The following is a 22,338-nucleotide window of genomic DNA, read 5'->3' on the forward strand; positions in this document are numbered from 1 at the left end:
GCAAATGAGGCTAAGCGTGGAATATCGCCGAGCCTCATTGGCATACCTAATGAGGCCCCATTTTTTTCAGAAGAGGCTCTTGCACAAAAAGGAGCGTCTACACTGCCCCTTCTTGCACAAGAAAAACCCTCTTGCGCAATGCCATTATACCTATTACTTTTCAGGAAGAACAGCATTGCGCAAGAGGGATTTTCTTGTGCAAAAAGAGACAGTGTAGACGTTCCTTCTTGCGCAAGAGCCTCTTCTGAAAAAAATGGTGGCTCATTAGGTATGCAAATGAGGCTCGGCGATATTCTACGCTTAGCCTCATTTGCATATTACTCATGCAAGAAGCCGCGAGTGTAGACATAGCCTTCGAGTTTAGGTCGAATACATAAGTTTGATTTTTCTAAACAATGTGTCCACACTACCAAGCCCGTCCTGTTGACTTCAAGGGCCACTGAAGTCGATTTCGGTACTCCTTCTTTTCACGAGGAGTAATGCAAAAGTCAACCTGGCATGGTTGAATTTACAGTTCTGTAGACCGAAGCATTGCAAAATTTGACACATTTGACCTCCAGGATGCATCCCACGGTGCCCTGCTGTGACTGCTCTGGCCAGAACTTTGCGCTTCTACTGCTCTCCAGGTGAACAGGAAAAGCCTTGGGTAAGTTTTAATTGAATTTCCCTTAAGGCCGGTGTTGCGAGCACATCTCAGAGTAGGCAGCACACACGGCCATGAGTTAAAGTTCCATGAGCTCCAGTTCCCAGGTGCAAAAGAGCACCAGCATGGCATGTGAAGGAGACTTTGGGCCTCATTAAAACATGGGGAAAGGAATTCATTCTCTCGGACCTTCGAACCAGCAAACGAAGCACTGATATTTACACGAAGACCTCAAACTGCCTGGTGGAGAAAGGATACGCCAGGGACGCCCGGCAGCGTCTTGTTAAAATAAAGGAGCTGAGGCAGTACTATCGCAAGACAAAGGAGGCAAATGGACAGTCTGCTGCACTGTTGCACACATGCTGCTTCTATGAGCAGTTGTGAGTGATCCTAGGGGGGGACCTAATCAGCTTCCCAAGCCAGACCTTGGAATTCCCAACACACCCAGGGGAGCTGCATGGTGGTGAAGGGGGAGGATGAGGATGAGGATGAGAATTGCCAGACAGTGAGCAGCAAGAGCCAGGAACTTTTTATAACCTTGGAGACAATCCCCTTCTCCCAGGACAACTCATAACTGGGCACTGATCCTGAGGAGGGCACTTCTGGTGAGTTCACAGTTGTTTTCTTGCTACAAGCAGGTTAAGGCAAATGGATGTGAGGTGTGCTGTACTCTGTGCCTACACAGCACAGGGGTCCCCAAACAGCTTGTTAATGTGTCTGGAGATAGAGTGGGAAGCCTCTGTGTGTATCTCCATGAAGCTGTCAGAGGAATTCTTTATCCTTCTCACCAGGTTTCTGGGGAGACCAGCCTTATTCTGCTGCACTGTTTTGCTCCCAGCATGCACCAGAAGCATAATGCAAAGCTTTGCAGACACTGTGGAATAGCTACCCACAGTGTATCACTCTCTAAGTCAATGGCAGTCTTCCTACTGGAGACTAGGGGTGTTAAATTTCAATTAATTAACTAGTGGAATAGTTGATGGGATGTCCATCGATTAATCAATAAGGATTTCCAGCAGGGGCTCTTGTGCATTTCAAAGACTGAAACGCTCCATGGAGCCCAGGGCCAGTGGGGACTCTTGTACATTTCAAAGTTGGCCGCTGCTGCACTCCTGCCCCCTCTCATGGAGCTGCAGCTGGGGGGAACTGGCTTTTAAGGCAGCTCCCTCCAACACCCCCTCCGCTTACTCCAGTTTGCTGCCTCTTTGTTGTAGAGGCAACAAGTGGGGGGGGGAGCAACTAGTCGACTAGTGTATTAACTATCCGATGAGCTTTTGCTTATCGGATAATCGATTAGTTGCTTACATTCCTTCTGGGGACACGCTACTTAGACCTACATTGAATTCTCGCACACAGTGAGGACATGGACCTTCGACTTTACTAAATCAGGTGGTAAGACATCGACCTTAATAAATTCAACCTTATCTCATAGTGTAGAGATGGCCTGACATGCCAAAATTCTTGGACTCCACCAACCTTGACCAATAAATTGTGAGTTGGGAAGCTGGAGAGGAAGGAAGTGAATAAAATGAATTAGTCACCCATAACTACAAGAGGTGGACTGAGGTTAGCATGATTATTAAAACACACAAAGGGGAGGGGAGTCTTACTCAATAGATATTGTTAATGTATTAATATCTAGCTTTTCCAAATTCATTCTGTCATCTCCTCTACCCTATAATAGGGATGTAAAATCCCAGTTAAAAAGTTAACCAGTAAATAGTTAATTGGGAGCCCCTGGGCAGGGGCTATTTCAGCCCAGATGGTCCCACCACACCACAGGCTGCTCAGGAGTGGCTGGGCCCAGCCCACCATGGGTGAGGGCTGCTCAAGCTGAGTCTGGCCCACTGCGCTGTGGACAGGTGGCTGCTCTGGCTAGACTGAGATCGCATAAGGCGCCGCGTCATCATGGAGGGATGATAGGAGTTACTATAGAGAACTTTCTGGGTGTCTGGCTGATGAGTCTTGCCCACATGCTCAGGGTTTAGCTGATCGCCATATTTGGGGTCAGGAAGGAATTTTCCTCCAGGGTAGATTGGCAGAGGCCCTGGAGGTTTTTCGCCTTCCTCTGTAGCATGGGGTACAGATCACAGCTGGAGGATTCTCTGCATCTTGGGGTCTTCAAAGTATTTGAAGGCTTCAATATCTGAGATATAGGTGAGAGGATTATTCTAGGAGGGGTGGGTGAGATTTTGTGGCCTGCACTGTGCAGGGGGTCAGACTAGATGATCATAATGGTCCCTTCTGACCTTAAAGTCTATGAGTCTATGAGTCAAAGGCAGGGGGCTGCTCCAGCCTGGCTAGTCTTCTAGTTAACTGGTTGCTGGTAAGTCTCATGTGGGTGATGCTTACTGGGTAACCAGTTACCCATTTATATAAGTTTTTATTGTTTCAAACCCTCAGACTCAGTGCTTGTTAGTGGGAAACACTGGCCATCCAGGACACCCAGGGAGATTATCTAATCTAAATCTTATCTATCTAATCTATCTATCTATCTATCTATTTTAGAGATTTGTGAGTTTGTTTGTCTGCAAATCTGTTTCCTAACTTAAAGCAAGATCAGGGTTTGGTTCTGCCAGGAAAATGGGATGTGCCTGGACTTTGTTTTCCATAACATGGAAAGCAAGCGGGGAAAGAGGACGGGTAGTCAGTGCAAGGGAGAGCTATACTGCAGAGTAACCACTGGGGGGGCAGGTGCACCACCAAGGGAGTAGCCTGTTGGGAATGGGGCTCACCATCTTACCAGCCCAGGTAAGTGGCCTCCCTGCCCCAAATGCTCCTCCCCCAGCCTTTGGCCCCAGCACCTGACTGGAGGGGGAGATCCCTCCCCAGAAGCACAACCAGGGCCAGGCAGCGCAGCCTCACCCCCTCACAGTATGGCTGTGGTGGGCTAGCCTGCATGGCTCCGCTTCTTCTCCCTCTTTCCCCCTCAGCCCTGCTTGGAGAGTGCCAGTGGAGAAGGCCTGCATAGCTTCCCTTTCCCACCCACCCCTGAGCTCCCTAAGGCTGGCCCGGGGAAGCCTATGTGGGCCCCCCTTTGCCTCCAGCCCTCTCAACTGCTGGGCTGCCCCCCCAAACTCTATGCCACCCCCCTTCGGGCTCTGGATAGGCCCAGGGTGCACCAATGGGAGGCCTGCACAGTGCTGCATCACACCACTCCAGTTGGATCTGGGCAACTCTGGGTAAGTTTTCTAGTGTATGTGTAAATAAAATTGCAGCTGTAAGTATTCTGAAAGAACTAGAAAACTGAACCCAGTCCTCCTTGCTGCTGACAACATGAGGACAGAAAGGTTACACTTTTTATTGTATGAAGGAGCAGCAATATTAATATTTTCATTTTAATATTTTCCTTCTAAAGTAAGTTATCTTTCTAAATTTAGTGCTCCAGATACACAGCTCAAGATATTAGTCATCCTTGTACTCACAGACCAGGTACAACATGGAAAGAGGCAATGAAAAACTACCCTATAATGCTCCACACCCATGTTCTTGTGGGATCGTCTCTAAGGGTATGTCTAAACTACAGGCTTTTGTTGATAGAGGCTTTGTCAACAAAGAGTGTCTAGACTACATCCAGTTCTGTCGACAAAGCAAGCTGCTTTTTCGACATGAGAGTGTAGATACAAAGGACAACGTAGATGCAATAACGCCTTCTGTTGACAGAACTCTGTTGACAAAAGGCGTTATTCCTTGTAGAATGAGGTTTACCACTGTCAACAAAACTGCCGACTTCTGTCGACAGAACTCAGCGGTAGTGTAGACGCAGGTATAGTTTTGTCGACAGAAGTCCACTTTTGTCAACAAAACCCTGTAGTTTAGACACATCCTAAGTGTTGGAGATTAATTTGGTCTCCACAACCAACTTAATCGTTGTTGTAACTTTATATATAATTTTTAGCTTTGGAAGACATTCAGATACTATGGGGATGGAGGCCCGTAGTCAGGTAGATAGCTTGAAATTTTATATATCAGGTATGTGATGGTTAGGAGATTTGGCCACTGAAAATAATGGACTCAATACAGACCTCCAATAGTCACCCACTTGTAACACCTTTTAGTTACTACTGGCCCTGGGTTTGAACTGAATTACCTAATGGTGAAATGCCATCACCAATCCCTGAAGTCATCCAGCCAGGCCCACTTCACCATTGGTGCGGGAGCTCCAGCCTGGCCAGAGCAGTACATGTTTGCAGCAGGCCCAGCCTGGCAAGAGCAGCCTGCTGCATGGCAGGCCTGATTGGACTGGAGCAGCCCCCCATCCATGCTGCAGGCCTGGGGGCTCCAGCCCGGCTGGGCCCACTGCACTATGGGCAGGGGATGCTCCACCCTAGGCAGAGAAGCCCCCTCTTGCAGCAGAGGAATGCTTCAGCCTGGCTGGGCCCACCACTCCATGACACACATCACCACGAGCCCCCATTAAAGCAATTAACCAGTTAAAACATAACATTGAATTGGTTAAATGGAATTTTACATCCCTAATCCCTAAACCTCTGAATGCCAGAAGCTGGCTTACATGGGATAGTTCACATGGCCACTGTGGGGGGCCCACAAAGCGCAGGACCTGGGGCAGCTGTCCCAAACTGTGCTGTGGATTGGACAACTCTGAGTGGAGGAATGTAGACAAGAAATATAGGTGTACTGGCTCTCTCAGGATGGTGGTAATGTCTTCAAAATCAGAACTAGGAGAAATCACTTGGTTTCCTATTAAAGTAGGTTGCTTTAGACAGCGGTTCAGAACTTTTTTCGGTCCACGTACCCGTTGGTCTCAGCTAAATACATCACGTACCCCTCTCGGTAATAACATTTTTTTATAACTTAATGTGAACAATCAAAACTACAAGTATCTTATAAGACATAAATATCAACAGATTTTTGTTTTAAACAAACTTTATTTTAAAAATAAAACACTAAAAATTGCACAAAATGTCCGTTTACAAATGGACAAACCACACTAGTCTCACTAATGTGAACATTGCTGCTGCTTACTATTAACCGACATTTCTATCTTGGGCGGCGTTTTTGAGAGACCCGCAGACAATCATGTTCTGTATTTAATTTGTTCCTCGCCTTGGTTTTTATTGAGGCAAGCACCGAAAAGCCCAACTCGCAAAGGTAAATTGTGACAAATGGAACTAAAACTTGGTAAGCTTGTTTTGTCAGAATGGGAAATGCCTCACCAAGTTTACAACAGAATTGGTACAGTGTCATTGATTCAAAGTCGATGCGAAGTTTTTGATTATTTCTCACTTCGAGAAGTTCATCTTTTGGCAGGTCGGTATCACTAGTTTGTTCAAGGGACGATGTGAAGGGGCCCCTCACCCAAATGTAAGCTGCCAAACCAGCTGGGATAATTCCATCGATGGCGATTTTAAGGTTTTCCAAATGTATAATAATACTTTTGCGAACTCTTGGTTCCACTGGAATTGGCTGTACTGGATCAAAGAGAGGAAAACTGGCGAAGTTACCACAATTCACTCTTCTTCCCCAGAGAGTTAATTTCTCTTGAAAGGATTTGATCTTCTCTTTGGTCTCCAAAGTAATCGTATTACTACCTTGGAGTGAAATGTTTAGTAAGTTTAGGATTCTAACTACATCTGCAAGGTAATTTCCTCCACCACTTGTTTGAGGATATCTTCTGACATGTCCTTGATTCGATCATGAATGGTATCATTTGATAATGGGATCTGTGCTATTTTTGATTTTGCTTCTATACCACACATTAATTCGACCATTTCGATGGCACACAGTTTCACCAGGGTCTCAGCGATAGTAAGGGGCTTTTTTTTCTTTGGCGATCCGTAATGCCACCCAATAACTAGCCTCCAGCGCTGATTTCTTCATGGGAGTAAATCTGTGCTAGATGAGAGTGCCCTGTGATTCAAACTGTGCTCATCTGATTTTAAAAACAGCCTCTGGGTCGTTAACATTTTGAGGATGAACAGTCTGTAGATGTTCGTTATGTTTGGATGGCTTCATATACCCATTACTGAGTGCCTTTGAGCAAAGGAAGCACGGGTCTCAGTAGTAGTAAACGTATCAAGAAAATGCGTGAAAAATGTTCAAAAAAATGTAGCAGTACAAATAAACATACTATCTACTACCGTGCGAAAAAACCACTAAACATAATACACATCTTTAAGTAATCCACACTGAATTTAAGAAATACTTGTAGAATACACCTGTACGTGCCTACATCTGTCATTAATAAAGAGCGTCTGACAGTTATTTCTGCGACAAGCAACGAAATAAGTTGACTAGTACAGATTAGTTTGCCAGCATCAGTAACTGCAACTACGCATGCCCACAGTTGATGCTACGCATCGGATCAAGCGAGAGATTCAAAATAATTAGGTAGATGTTTATGCTATCACGAGTCAACTATATTACTCACTATATTATTTTCTTAAGAAAATAATAAAAAAATTAAATTTATGTAAGTGTTTTTACATAATTTTTTTAGTATTGTATGATTTTTTGTATTGAAAAAAAATCAATAAATTACCTATACCTGAACTTCACGTACCCCTTGGGGGTTCAGAACCCGTGCTGTAAAACAAAAGTTCAGGTTTGTGACCGGACACTCCAGGGGACAAATTGGTTACCATGTAAAGTTGGCCATTTCCAGCACAGGTCATCTCCATTGAAATCTTACATTGGGTCAGCCTGGCCAGGCATGGTGATGACTAATCTTTTAACTCCATTCCTTGTAGACCACACATGACAGAGTTTATGTAAAAAACATTACATCTACAGGTGTACTGAGGCCCCTTTTAACAGCATCAGGCCAGCTGTGGAACTTTCCAAGTTTGAATTGCGGAGTCATAGATCACCAAGGGAGGCGTATTGATGCATTCTCTGTAGATGCCATCTTTGAGGTGACCTATGGAAAGGACAGCCGCCAATTGCCTGTACGCAACTTTGTCAAACTTTGGTAACAAGACCATGAATGAGGAACACAATGATCGTGTCATTATACAATCTTCAGAAAAAGAACAGCTATCTTGCTTGGGGTGAGGTGTCACAGACCCCATCTGTCTTATTGTTGCTACGGGTAAAGACTGGCAGGAATCCAAACTTGTGGCTCACTCCTCTTCCAGCACTTGGAAACACTTCGGCAGTACCAACTCAATGATTGCTCATTTTTTATTAGGTCTGAGATCTTACCCAATTGTAGAGATTGAGATGCATTAGTGATTCTATTTACAACATATTCTTTAATCACAGAGCAGATCATTTATTTTGCTAAATATTGAGGCCTATTCCGATCTTTGTTTTAAATGACTAGCTGATTAATTTTAAGTTGAGTTTCATTAAACAGTTGGGTTATGTCATGCATGTTATAAACAGTAATTCACTGTTTGTGTGATAATCCCCTTATTAACTGTAGCACTGGACTGATTACATGGTTCATTTCTTCCTGCAACGTACAATTCATATACTTTAAATTTTCCACTCATAGACTCGATTCCAAGTTGACATTCTTGAACCAAATAGTCCTGCTAGGGACTGTCAAATCCCAAGAGGATTTAAGATACACTTTCTCCTAGAAGCAGATACTATGGCTTCTCTTGTTCACCCCAATAGAGCAATATCTCGTACTTGTTGTTAAGCTGCAATAAGGAGTACAGAGAAGAAGAAAGCCACCTTGATATGCTTGCAATGACTGAATTCACCAAAATGCCAGTTAAACAAATTTAATACCATGGGAACATGCGTAAACTGAACTTGATTAATCAATACCCCTGCTATGGGAGTGGTGGCAAACTCACAAGTGCAGTGGTTTTATCCAGGAACCTCACTCTAATCAAATTATGTTGGGTTGCAGGCATCAACAATTTTCTTCAACTGGGTCACGAGTAAAAAAGTTTGAAAACCATTTCTGTAGTGGATCCTGGATCTGTCGTCTGACAGGTTACATCATCATGTATAGGACTGTCGTAGTCATAGTCAATAATTGGATGGGGAATCTTAAACTCAAAAGTCACATTTAATATGTTTAACGTTTTTCACAATTTTGTTTGAAAAGTGGCTAGAATGCCTACTTAATATTATCCTTCAGCCTCATATTCAATTTTCTGTAAGGTCAAACTCTTCTCTGTTATCGAGTTATCACAATTGGATTTGATTTCACAAGTCCCATAATCTTCTTACTATATATTTTAAAAATGTGTCTCTGTCCATCCATTTGTTCAAGAACTCCTCCTAAATGATAAGAGCTAGAACCACCAAATTTGGTATGTAGCTCCCTCTCATCATAATTTAAAGCAAAGTAAGGGTGTGGTTGTGGGAAGCCCATGGGATGTGCTTGAAATTAATCTGTTTCTCATAAAATGGAAAGGGAGAGGTGTGGTAGGAGGGAGTTATAATCTGGAATGACCACAGAGAGGTAGCAAGGGGCCAGAGATGGGGATTGGGCCAACTATAATTCCATTGGGCCAGGAGGGGGAAAGGGTGAAGAAAGGGACAACAATATACGGTATATTTCAGACATTTTGTCTGTATATGTGTCTGTGTGTCTGTCCCACAGCTTCAGGTGCCTCTGACATGGCCCCAAACTGCTGCGGTGAGAGAGGCCGGAGTAGTCCTCTCTCCCTGGGGCAGCATGTACTTTGAACCCCCTCATCCCAAGCCCCACCCCAGAACATGATTTAAATTAAAAAAAAAACCAAACTTATTTGAGTTAAGAATTTGAGCAGTGCTGGGTAAATATTCTAATTAATATCAGAAGCATATTTTCATAAAGAATATGGAGTATAACATCATGGCTCATTTTTATTGAAGCAGAAAAGCCACCTCTTTCATCGGGTATGTCTACACTTGCAACCTCTTTCAAGAGAGGGATGCAAATGAAGACATTCAAAATTGCAAATGAATCCGGGATTTAAATATTCCACGCTTCATTTGCATAGTTGCGTTATGGCGCTATTTCAAACTAGCACTCTTTCGAAATAACAGACGTTGTTAAGACGTGGTTATTTTGAGAGAAAACCCTTCTCTCGAAATAACTGGTAAACCTCATTGTATGAGGAATAAAGGTTATTTCGAGAGAAGGGTTTTCTCTCAAAATAACCACATCTTAACAGCATCTGTTATTTCGAAATAGCACCATAACACGAATATGCAAATGAAGCACGGGATATTTAAATCCCGGCTCCATTTGCAATTTCGAATGTCTTCATTTGCATCCCTCTCTCGAAAAAGGGTGCAAGTGTAGACATACCCATCAATACATAAGGATACCTACTTTCACAAGACTTGTCACCAGCATGGTGTTGGAAAAATTGTGACACATCTCAGGTACATTTGTTTCCAATGTTTTATTCTCTTCCTGTGCTTGCTCTGTCTGGATTTCTTATTGGCATTCCAGCAGCGGGTTAGAATGCTGCTTTTTAAGGTGATTCCCTGGAAAAATTAAAATAAAAAAACTGCACTAGAAATCTGTTAGTAATAAATGTGTTTAAACATGATACTAGCTTTAAGTTTCATAGTGTTTATCCTGGGTTGAGAATGGCCTATACATGTCAGACTCAAATAACATGCTTTAGAACACTGTAAATATTAGGCATCGGTTTCCTCTTTGAATTGTGTCATATATATATATATTAGGGCTGTCAATTGACCTGCGTTAACTCCTGCAGGACAGGATTAATGCATTAAAAAAATTGACGCGTTAATGCTGTGCTGCCTCTTCAACGTGCCGCTCCAGCACTTCAAAGGGGCAGCGCAAGCAGAGTCGGGGATCAGCTGGAGTGTCCAGCTGATCCCCGGCTCCTAATGCAAAGGGGCAGTGCATTAGGAGTCAAGGATCAGCTGGAGAGTCCAGCTGATCCCCGGCTCTGCTTGCACTGCCCCTTTGAAGTGCCACTCCGGTGCCTTAAAGGGGCCTTGCGCTGCCCCTTGGAAATGCCGCCGCAGTGCTCCAGCTGACCCCCGAGCTCCTTCTTGCACTGCCCTTTTGAAACGCCGCGGTGGCGCATCCAGGGGGCAGTGCTGCATGGAGCCCGGGGTCAGCTGGGGAACTCCAACTGATCCCAGGCTCCATGCAGCGCTGCCCCATTGAAATGCCGCTATGGCATTCCAAAGGGGAGTTGTACACGATTAATCACAATTAATATATATTTCCTCTTTGAATTGTCATATATATATATATGAGTGCATCTGTCTGTCTGTCTGAGTCTGTTGTCTCCTATACAATAAGAGCTAGGACCACCAAATTTGGTATGCAGCTTCCTCTTATCCTAATTTAAAGCTTGGTCAGCGTTTGGTTGTGCCAGAAAAATGGGAAGTCCTTGGAATGGGACTGTTTTCCACAGCATGGAAAGGGAGAAGACAGAGAGGATAATGCTCACTGTGGCCACTGGTGGCAGCAAATGCAGGGGAGAACTACACTGCAGTGGCCAGCTGAGGTCATCTTGCCTGCCACCAGACCAGGTAAGTAGCTACCCCAAGCCTCCCCCCGCTTAGGTGAAACACTGTATGGGGGGAGGGAGAAAGTCCTGCTAGTTGGGAGGGGAGGCCCCTGCTGGTCAGGACTGGGAGAAGAGTAAAGACCCCTGCTGCATGGGAGACTTGGGGAGGGAGAGAAGGCCCCTGCTAACCAGGGGAACTGAGGGGAAAGAGAAGGACCCTGCCAGCCAGGGAGTGTCGAGGGGGGCGGGGATGAGAAGGACCCTCCTGGCTGGAGGGGAGGGGGCAGGTGGAGGAAAAAGCCTTGCCAGATGGGACCCCCCCCTCCCTAAACATCTCCTTATCCTCCAACCCTCATTCTCTCCACCCCCAACCCCCAGGCCTGAGCTCTTCCTCAACCCCTACCCTGACTCCCACATGCCCAACCTCCTTGCCCTGCCCCCTATATGCCTAAGACCCTGCCCTGACTCCTGCACTCCCACATTGCCAGTCCCTTGCCCTGGAAGACCCAGCAACATTGGGTAAGACTTCTAGTTTTATTTAATTTGGTTATTATTTTCACTCAATACACATTTCTTGTTTTTAAAAGATTTTTTAATCTTCCATCTCAAGAAGACTCATTCTATTCTAGTTTTCCTACTACTCTCATCAGCATGGTCTTGGAACATATTGGGCTGCTATTCGAGTCCAGATAAATTTTAGTAGCAACATAATTATCTTCTTCATACTAATCTCTATTTAAGATCAAATCCTGTAGGTTTAACCCAGTACAAACTTCCAGTTAAGTCCTGTTCAGTTCTGAGTAGGTATGTCAGAATTTGTTCCTTAGATGAACAGATTAGCAAAGCTGTTCCCATCCATTCATTGGTTTGGGGAAGCCACCCTAGACCCCCAATGCTTTGGGGAGGCTTATGGGGCCCAGGGCAGCCTGGGGGATTGTCAGGGGCCTAGTGCCAGCAGAAGAGGTTGGGCATACCCCAGCACTCACCAGTGGCAGTGGGAATTGCAGGAAACCGAGCGACCCAACCCATTGTGCCATCTCCTAAATAGGTAGCTTCACTTGACTGTGGTGTCATGAAGCACAGCAATCTGACCCCACACCACTCCACTCCCTTGAGCGACATAGCTGGGAGCTGGGCACGGCGGAGCAGGCTGCAGCCGGGTCACTACACTTCCCAATTGCCACAGTGAGCGTGGAGGGGGCCCAACCCCTGCTGCCAGTGTTAGGCCCCCTGATAATTCCTCCAATCATGGGGGAAAAGGTCTCGGGAAAGGGAAGTAGTGGGAGTCAGAGATGGACAAAGCAGGGGTGGAATGAGCTGAGGCAGGGCGGGGGCAGGACCTGGGCTGAGGGTGTGTCTCTGCACCTCTCCAGGGACAGCCCTGTATATTAGTTCAGATACATGTGGTTTTAGTAACCTTGAGAATGCACATAAAAATGCTTTTTGGTGAATACATCTTTTTTCCTTCCTCCCAAATATGCAAATATGCTTGGTGTATGATTGTGCTAGATGAAGCTAGATAGACATATAGTAAAAGACAGCCCTGCTTCAGTAATATAAATAATGATGTATTTTGAAAATTGAAAAATGTGCCCATTCCAGAATGTGTTAAAATTATCAACAATATTTGTAATTAATAATATGGGATCCCATCAAACATTAATTTAACCATAATTCCTTTATTAAGTCCAAAAGCCAAATGGTATTTTATACAATTGCTCTAAACATGCCTAACAATATAAAAATAAGCAGTCACTACATGCAATGTAGTACCAAAGTATTCATAAGCATCTCATCAGTATGCTTACAGACAGATCAGACCTAGGGAAAATCATCTAATTCTAGTGAGCTCCAGCATGATCAGGCAGTGTTTCACAAACAACCTTCAGATTCATGGCTCTTTTTATATCCTTCAACTAATTTGCTAGCTTGACCAAAAATCCTATTTGAAGCTGTTTATCCTTCCTTCAAGCCTTCCCTTCTTATCTCCTCACTGCTCCTTGCTTATTAACAGAACAGTGGAAAGGTTTATGCTTGTTTCTTTTAAGACAGTTTTTATTGGTCTTGTTAGTGTAGCTCTTTATTTTATTAATCACTTTTTTAACCAAACAGCCTTCCCACAATACAAGCAATAAGTAATACTACTCATTATTCTCATGACCTCCTTTCACTTACTTATTGGGACCTTTTCCTTACAAGACAGTAACATAAAGCAAATATATTATTTTCTTAACCAGACTTAAGCTTAATTTAATTATTTTCATTTCATAATTACCCCCTAATATGCATGAAGGCATAAATAAGATATGCAAGTGATCTTTTCCACAATCACCTACAGGAAGAAGACTGAGCAGATTATGCTGTGCCTTATCCAGTGCATAGTATGGGATCATAAATACAGCAGAATTGTCCTCTTAGCTGCCCTACATGGAACTTAACTGAGCAATTCCTGCTTTATTTTCTGAAAAACCAGGTGTCATCATTCAGGTCAACTGCATCTGTATTTCCCTTCTGTGGTCCACCAAAGGTACCTACTCCAGGCTTGGGCAGAGGCAAAACAGTCACCTACCTTTTTATAACTTGTTTGTCATGATGTGTTCATATCCATTCCATTCTAAGTGTGCACATATGCACGTGCATGGTCATTGCAGATTTTTTGCCTTAGTGATATCTGTGGGGTTGGCAGGGGTGTCCTCTTGAGCGCCATGCCCATGTATATCAGGTGCCACTGGTCCCACACCCTCTCAGTTCCTTCTTTCATAACTGTTCTTCCAGAGCAACACATCTGGAAGAACAGTTATGAAAGGGTAAGTAACCTTTTTTACTCTTTGAGTGCTTGCTCATATTGATTCCATTCTAGGTGACTCACAAACAGGATCAATGGAGGTGCACTGAGAGTTCATGGTCTTGTCGTATGCAGTACTCATCTACTGAAGCCAGCACTGTCCCAGGCCTGCTGGGTAAGTGCATAATAGGACAGGTACCTGAGCCAGGAAGGCTGCTGATCATGCTTGTGCTCTAATTGAGTGCATCCTGACTACTGCTGGTGGAAACACTTTTGCTAGCTCATAGCAGAAATGGATGCAGGCTGGGATCCAGAATGAAATACTTAGAGCAGACAGTGGATGACCCCTCAGAAAAATAATACTGACCTCAGCCTGTCTGCCACTCTGATGAACAGGAGCACTGTACTTGCAAAATTAATTTGTCCTGTCTGTGTAGAAGGCCAGTGTCCTCCTCACATCTAGGACATGCAACCTGCATTCCTCTTCTGATTTATGAGCCTTCAAGAAGACGACAGAAATATGTCCTAGCTGGTATGGAACTGAGAAACTACTTAGGGTTCGAATGCCAGATGTGGCTGTAACTGGACCTTATTCTTATAGAATATTGTATAGGGCAGTTCTGAAGTAAGTGTTGATACCTTGTGAGCAGATATTACTGCAACCAGGAATTAAATTTTTCAGAAGAGAAGGAGAATTGAGCAGGAAGCCAGAGGTTCAAAGGGGCGGGGGGACGGGGCATGAACCTTGACAGCATGAGAGTCAAGTCCCAGAGCGGGACAGAGGGTACCAGAAGTGAGGGTAGAGATGCTTCTGACCTTTCAGAAACGGGGTTGTAATGTCAGGAGTGAAGATTGACTTGCCTAGGAATGAAGGGTGGAAAGCCAAAATAGCAGATGGATGGACCCTGACTGACAGGAAAGACAAGCTCCCTGCAGCAAGGCCTGTGAGGCCCAGATATGTTGTTTTAAGGCCAGCATTTGAGCCCCTTCCACCTGGCCAGGTAAGTCACTCTGTTGGAGGGCTTTCTGCTACACAAAAAGGTTTACTAAACCCAGGTCAAGCATTCCTGCTCTTGTACATTCAGCCATGCATTAGCCATGCTATCACGTGCAACACCACTAGGCTTGCATGCAGAAGACTGCTGTGATTCTGGGACAGCAGGTTCAGACAGAGAGGCGGCTGTTGTGGGGTAGATACTGAAAGTCCAGTAGCATGCTAAACCAATGCTGGTGAGGCCACTCAAAGATGATCAGGATTTACTTTTGCCCCATTCTGTTTGATCTACACAAGGACTCTGTGGATCAGTGGCACTAGTGGGAAGGTATACATCAGGGTCCCTGAGCATCAGAGCAGGAAAGCATGACAGGGAACCCCTGGGCATCCCATAGAGAGAACAGAACGTGGCATTTCCTGTTCTGACAGGATGTGAATTAGTCTGCCTGGGGAGTCCCCCACTTCAGAAAAATAATACTGACCACCTCCAGGTGGAGCAGCCACTTGTGGCAAGATGAGAGGGTCCTGCTGAGGAGATCTGCAAACATGGTCCCTGGAAGATGCATGGCTATCAGATGAATGTCCTGCTGCACATGAAGTGCAAAGGCAGAGAGCTTCTTGGCAAAGGGCCAATTTTCTGGCTCTGCTTTGCCTGTTGATATAATATGTTGCAGTGTTATAAATATACTGCAGTGTTATAGTCCATGAAACACTGCACCGTCTTGCTCTTCAGGTGCGGCAAGAAAGCCTGGCAGTCCAAGCAAACCACTTTGAGCTCCCAAACATTGAGATGGAGAGCCAGGTTGTTACGCAGTTAGCAGTCTTATGTACTGAGCTCACCCAGGTACACACCTCAGTTCAGGTCCAAAGTATTGGAGACCAGCATGAGCTCCAGGGACAGGGCCACAAAGGGAAATCCCTGCAACACCGACTGGGAGTTCATCCACCAAGCCAGGGACACAAAAATGAGATCTGGCATCCTGACTATTTGGTGCTTGTTGGGAACATAAATCAACACCAGCAGCTTTTGCAGGGGTCAGACAGAGAGACAGGAATAACTGACCGCGTATGTACAGGTGGCCATGTGGCCCAACAACTGTAAGCGGATGTGAGGCAAGTTGAGTGGATGCTTCTTCACATGGAGAGCAGGCTAATAGGGTCTGAAAATGCACTTATGGAAGGAAGACTCTGGCTCACATGGAGCTGAGAACTCTGTCCATTGGACTGGCCTTAATGTGGCTTTTTTTTCATTTATCAACAGGCCTTGGTCACGGCAGGTGGAATGCACCAGATCATGCTTCTCTGTATTTGTTCCTGAGACCTGCTTTGACAAGTCAGTCATCGAGAGATGGGAAGACCTGGACCCCTCAAAGTTTCAGATAAGTAGCCACTGGCACCATGTTCTTGTGAAGACTCTTGAGGCAGTTGCTGTGAAGGTCACTTACAGGCACAAGCCTGATGGAGACTGTGCAAGGCTTAAACCAAGAAGACTGGAACATATCCCACTTGGGGCAAAGTCCCCACTGAGACTCTAACTTTTAACTACACTTAACTGCTTAACACTGACTACTGTAAACAAACCATTTACAAGGCCCTAAGATTTGAAGTCAGTAGAGACAAAAAATGCTAGCTTTTGCTATGCAAGGAAAGACATTCCAACCAACCATTACTCTTCCAGCCCTAGGATTCTATGATTATGAGTGGTAAGAAGAAACTGAGAGGGCACAGGGCCAGCAGTGCCTGATACACTGACAAATGGGTGCGGTGCTCAAGGGAGCACCACTGTCGACCTTACAGATAGCAGTAAGGCCGTGGTGTCCAACACACTAGTCACTAGATAAATGTGGCTACTGCTTCAGAATTGGTTGGACACCATGGCACTAAGGCAAAAATCTCTGACGAGCGCGCATGTAGGTGTATGCACATCTAGCATGGAATCAATATCAGCAAGCATTTGAAGAACTGTGGTTTTTATCCCTCCTGATGAGCGTTGTTTTCAGGTTGCACAGTTCCCTGCCTACACTGTGATATTCCCCACAAGCCAGACTGCCTAAATAGACCAGCATCTGCACTATTTTTTCTTTTTGAAGGCTATGAACAGCTGTAATTGCTAGAAATTATGTATTACTATGCAGCCTTTTACAAGCAAGCACATTTATTCACAAGATGAAAGCAATACTGACAAAACTAGGTGATTGGGCAAGAAAACGGCAAATGAATTGTATTGTTGATAAATGTAAAGTAATGCACATTGGAAAAAATAATCCCAACTATACACACAAAATGCTGGGGACTAATTTAGCTATTATCACTAAAGAGAGAGCTTTTGGAGTTATTGTGGATAGTTCTCTGGAAACAGCCACTCAATGTGCAGCAGCAGTTAAAAAAGCAAACAGAATGTTTGGAATAATTTTAAAAGGGATAGAGAATAAGACAGAGAATATCTTATTGCCACTATGTAAATCCATGGTATGTCCATATCTTGAATATCATCTCAAAAAAGCTATATTGGCATTGGAAAAGGTTCAGAAAAGGGCAACAAAAATTATTAGGGGTTTGGAATGGCTGCCATACTAAGAGAGATTATAAAGACTGGAATTTTTCATTTTAAAAAAGAGGAGACTAAGGGGGAATATGATAGGGTATGTCTACACTACCCCGCTAGTTCGAACTAGCGGGGTAATGTATGCATACCGCACTTGCTAATGAAGCCCGGGATTTGAATTTCCCGGGCTTCATTAGCATAAGCGGGGAGCCGCCATTTTTAAATCCCCGCTGCTTCGAACCCCGTGTAGCGCGGCTACACGGGGCTCGAACTAGGTAGTTCGGACTAGGTTCCTATTCCGAACTACCGTTACTCCTCGTGAAACGAGGTGTACCGGTAGTTCGGAATAGGCACCCTAGTCCGAACTACCTAGTTCGAGCCCCGTGTAGCCGCGCTACACGGGGTTCGAAGCAGCGGGGATTTAAAAATGGCGGCTCCCCGCTTATGCTAATGAAGCCCGGGAAATTCAAATCCCGGGCTTCATTAGCAAGTGCGGTATGCATACATTACCCCGCTAGTTCGAACTAGCGGGGTAGTGTAGACATACCCATAGAGATCTATAAAATCATGACAGGTATGGAGAAAATGAATAAGGAAAAGTTATTTACCTGTTCCCATAACACAAGCAGGTTTAAAACAAACAAAAGGCAGTTTTTTTCTTCACGCAGTGCACAGTCAACCTGTGGAACTCCTTGCCAGAGGATGTTGTAAAGGCCAGAAGTTTAACAGGGTTAAAAAAAGAACTAGATACATTCATGGAGGTTTGGTCCATCAATGGCCATTAACTAGGATGGGTAGGAATGGTGTCCCTAGTCTCTGTTTTTCAGCAGCTGGAAACTGATTACAGGAGAGAGATCATTTGATGAATCCCTGTTTCTGTTCCCTCCCTCTGGGACACCTGGTATTGGCCACTGTCAGAAGACAGGATATTGGGCTACATGGACCTTTGGTCTGACCCAGTATAGCCATTCTTACGGTAATTCAGAGAGAACATATGCATGCTAAAAGTTTAGTAAAGATCCTCCATGAATATTCTTGAGTCTAAGTCGACCAAAGTCGTCCTAACCCCAGCCAGGAAAGATTTGGGGTTCTTGGGACAGAGAGTCCTACCAGGATCAGAGAGAAGGCCCTGAGTCAGTTTAAACTCAGGCTATTCATATAAAAGTATATTCTTTGCCTGTTGTTCCCTTGAGAGGATAAAATCATGCACCATGAGGTAACTGAGTAAAGATGAATTCTATATTGTGACTGTCCTGCTGTAACTACAGGGAGGAGGCCCTGAATGCTTGGCCGTGGCATTAATGCATATAAATAAAAAGTATAATTCAAAGAGACATAATACAAAACTCAATAAAACAATACACCTGACACCAGAGAAGAATGGACTCAATCAAAGCTATTTGGAAAGTTTTAATGAAGAGAAATTCAGCCTTGGTTCTCTAATTCTTCTCTTGGCAGGAAAATTATCTTAGTGCAAAAATAAAGCTGGAGATTGACCGACCTTCTCACATTTAGGGTCTGTCCAGAACATGGTTGAGGAACAATCATGAATAATGGAATGGACAACATGGGGAAGCTTGCACTGCTACTCCCTGTGTTATACTTGTGTCTGTGAATAAAGAGAGAACATGTCAATCTCCAGTACTCCCAATCCAGCAACTTTTTCCAGCATTAAATACAATTTAAAAGTGAAACATAAATCCTCTAATAACTAAAGGTTCTGTTCATTTCTGTCCAGCTGAAGGATGTATAGCCCCAACTGACTTCTCCATTTTTCACTGAAGAGAAAAGTTATTTGTGGTGGATCTTCCATTGTTAAGTGTGGAAATATTAATGTCTCATTCTTGAACAAAACCCCACATTTCTCTATTGTTGTTTTGACTGTACCAGGCGTTATAATAAAAAAATGACAAGTTCTTTCTTTATCAATCTCTCTAGAACCACAGGAAATGTTGTTTGCTAATTGTACCAGTGTCTGGCAAAGAGTTTTTTCTTCAGTTCCAGCCATATCAATTATTTCTACTAGTGGGTCTTTCTTATTAATACTGAGCAAAAATCTGGGAGGCATATAGGTGTGAGCAAAGAGTAGAGTATAGTGTGCTGGATTGTTCAGGGACTCTGGAGAATGTATGAGTTGTTCTAAATGAGACAGACATGGGATCAGTCCTCCCTGGTGTAAGCACCCAAACAAAAGGGCACCAAGAACATTGAAAACAAAAATGATGGGTTTCCACTTTAGGGTCCTATTCTGCAATGTGATCAATAGGACTAGTGGTAAAATAAGAGGAATGAGGAATCGAGGTTCTTGGTGGTTGAATTGAGAAAGAAATGCCAAAGGAACAAAATAGAATGATAATAATATTGGAGTGGCCTCAGCAAACATCATCATTGTAAGTGGCATATGATTACGTAGTCTGATCCATAATTGATGGATGTTTATTTTCAGCATTTTTAAACCAGTGCTGATGGCTAGAATGTGTAGAATCCCAAAGAGTATTATCCCATTGACTGCAAAATGAGTAAATCGTGGGTGAATCCCATGCTGTGCAAGATTATGGGGATTAAGGTTATAGCGGAGAAAATTAAAAGGGGTAACTATTACATTCTGATTTATTTGAGCTATGGTGCTTAACAGGCCATTCTTTTTAATGCTGTACAGGCTAATCTCTGATCCAATGGAGGTAAAATATAATGTATCAGCTACTGTGAAGATAATGGCAGTGAAAACTGTGCTGGAAACAAACTTCCAGAGATGGTTTGCAATAGTTTTAATGCTGTGCTGAGAAGTGGCATTTAAAACTGTCCAGTAAAGCAGTGGCATTAAAGCAAATGCTAGAAAAGTTGGCCTGTTGAAAAACCCAGCAACTGTTATAATCCCTATGAAACCGCTACTGGTAGATTTTGCCTGGTTGATGTCTGATTTAGGTGCTGTTCCATAACCAGCTGCTTTTGGAGATACTAGTACCATCAGCAGGGCAAACAGTAGTCCTTCAAGCGTATTGGTAAATGTTCTTGTATAAAATACTAGTGTAACATAGGACCCAGCAAGCAGAACCAGAGCACTCCAACGATCTGCACCCCAGAAAGGCGCTATGCGATACACGGTATAGTCAAGTATGAAAGAAAAAATGGTGAGGAGAAGGCGAGGTGTCACAAGAAGGGTGTAGCTGTTGATGCCATTTGACCAGATGCCTAGCTGTTGCAAAGACTTGATCATCCAGTAGGTAATGCCACATGTAATTAATGGAAACACAACTGTTCTACAAGGAGAACTGGAAAGGAATTCCCAGGGATAATAGACTTGTAGGTCTAAAATATCTCCTGTGGAGGGAGAAAAAAAGTAGATGACACATTTTGGTAAACTGACCAGCATATGTGCATTAAAAATACAGATTAGAGGCATCATGATTTAGTGGACAATAATACTGTAACAAAATCATCTAGGACTCCAGATTACTGGTTATGTTGTCCTCCGTGTCTATTTAGAACTTTATGGTGAAAACAGAAAGAGAAACTGATCTTCCTGTTCCCAAAATAAAAATGTCTACCAGCTGAGGTGCTCCAACCCCAGCTGCCGCTCTGCTCCACCTCTGGACACTGTTTAAGCCCCAGTGACTGCTCCAGGCCTGGTTACTGCTCCAACCTCCTGCTGCTCTGACCTCTGGGGCTGCTTTGACTGTGGCCATGGTGGCTGCTTCAGCCATGGCTGCTGCTCCAGCCACTGCTTGGACCACTTCTCCAATCCCAGTACCGAACCTGATCTTGCTGCTGTACCAGCTATGAGGGCTACCATTCTTCCAGCCCCAACTGCTGCTCCTGCTGCAGGGGCTTCTCTTGCAGCCAGGGCCAAAGCTAAAGACCTCCGAGTGAATTAAAATTGTAGAATCTGTGACCTCTATGACAAAAAACATACCCTCAATTGTAATATACATAGAACCCACTGTATAGGAGAGTTGTGAGGGTTCATTATAGTTACTTGCATAGTGCTTTCTGTAGTTGAAAAGTATGATAAGAATTATTATTTTGTAAAAAGGTTCAAATGGAAAGTTCAGTTCTCAAAATATTTTCATACAAATTGTTGACTGTATAGAAATAGACTAGAACATAGCTTTGTTGTTAATCAACTGGAATTCCTACATAATAGAATTAGAGTCCAATTCTATAACCACCCAACATGCAGAATATCCATTAGCTTCAGTAAATCTCCTGCTTAGTGAGCCTGAAGAATTTAGAGACATTTAAGGTCAGAAGAGAGCACAGTGATCACCTAATCTGACCACTGTTTCACAAAGTACATAGAATTTCACTCAAGGTTTGCTGCATCAAGATGAATAGCTATGCATTATGTGACAAACCACTTCATTTTGTTTGTTTTATATCTTCTGCCTATTAATTAAGTTTCTTGTGTTATGTCAAAGAGTAAATAACACTTACTTTCTCTAGACCAGTAGTTTTCAAACTTTTTGGCCCATGGCCCATCCTGCTCAACACAAAACTTTGTGCGGACCACCAGTCAACCACCTATTATGACAAAATGGGTGCAGGATGGGGTGCAGGTGCAGGGTCTAGCTGGGAGTTAGGGTGCAGGAGTTGGCAGAGGGTCTGGCCAGGAAGTGGAGTCCAGGAGCGGGATGAGGATGGGGGGGGGTCTGGCCAGGAGGTTGGGTGTAAGAGCAGGCTGAGGATGGTGGGGAGAGTCTGGCTGGGAAGTAGGATGCAGGAACAGAATGAGTGCAGGGAGGCCTAGCCAGGATTCCAACCAATGGAAGGTGAGTAGTTTTCTCCCAGCCATTTTCCTCCCCCCATGAGCTGGATCCAGCCTGCAAGGCTTGGGGCTACCCCTATAGTGGGAAGCCAACCTTGGAGGGTGTGTATGAGGGGCTGGACCACCAGTATGGACTTCCCACTGCAGAATGGGGCAGCCCTGAGCCCAGCTATAAGACAGTCTTGGACCACACTTTG

General features: G+C 44.2%; 1 protein-coding gene across 8 annotated transcripts in view; it reads right to left on the bottom strand.

The window, feature by feature from the left end:
- Positions 1 to 3,625: 3,625 nt before the first annotated feature.
- The window catches only part of PIGZ (phosphatidylinositol glycan anchor biosynthesis class Z (Gwada blood group)), a 44,607-nt gene continuing 25,894 nt past the window's right edge, over positions 3,626 to 22,338 (bottom strand). For 5 of the 8 annotated variants that reach the window (XM_075938340.1, XM_075938339.1, XM_075938337.1 and 2 more), the window contains exon 3: positions 17,875 to 20,697. In XM_075938340.1, the coding sequence (XP_075794455.1) occupies positions 19,088 to 20,697 (1,610 nt within the window). In that variant the 3' untranslated portion in view covers positions 17,875 to 19,087. Of the gene's footprint in view, positions 6,638 to 9,773; positions 10,046 to 17,874; positions 20,698 to 22,338 lie in introns of those variants that run through there. The other 3 variants (XR_012906349.1, XR_012906348.1, XR_012906350.1) reach the window with 3 other exon arrangements.

This window comes from Pelodiscus sinensis, chromosome 10 (assembly GCF_049634645.1).
Source record: "Pelodiscus sinensis isolate JC-2024 chromosome 10, ASM4963464v1, whole genome shotgun sequence".
In the NCBI taxonomy this organism is placed as follows: domain Eukaryota; kingdom Metazoa; phylum Chordata; order Testudines; family Trionychidae; genus Pelodiscus; species Pelodiscus sinensis.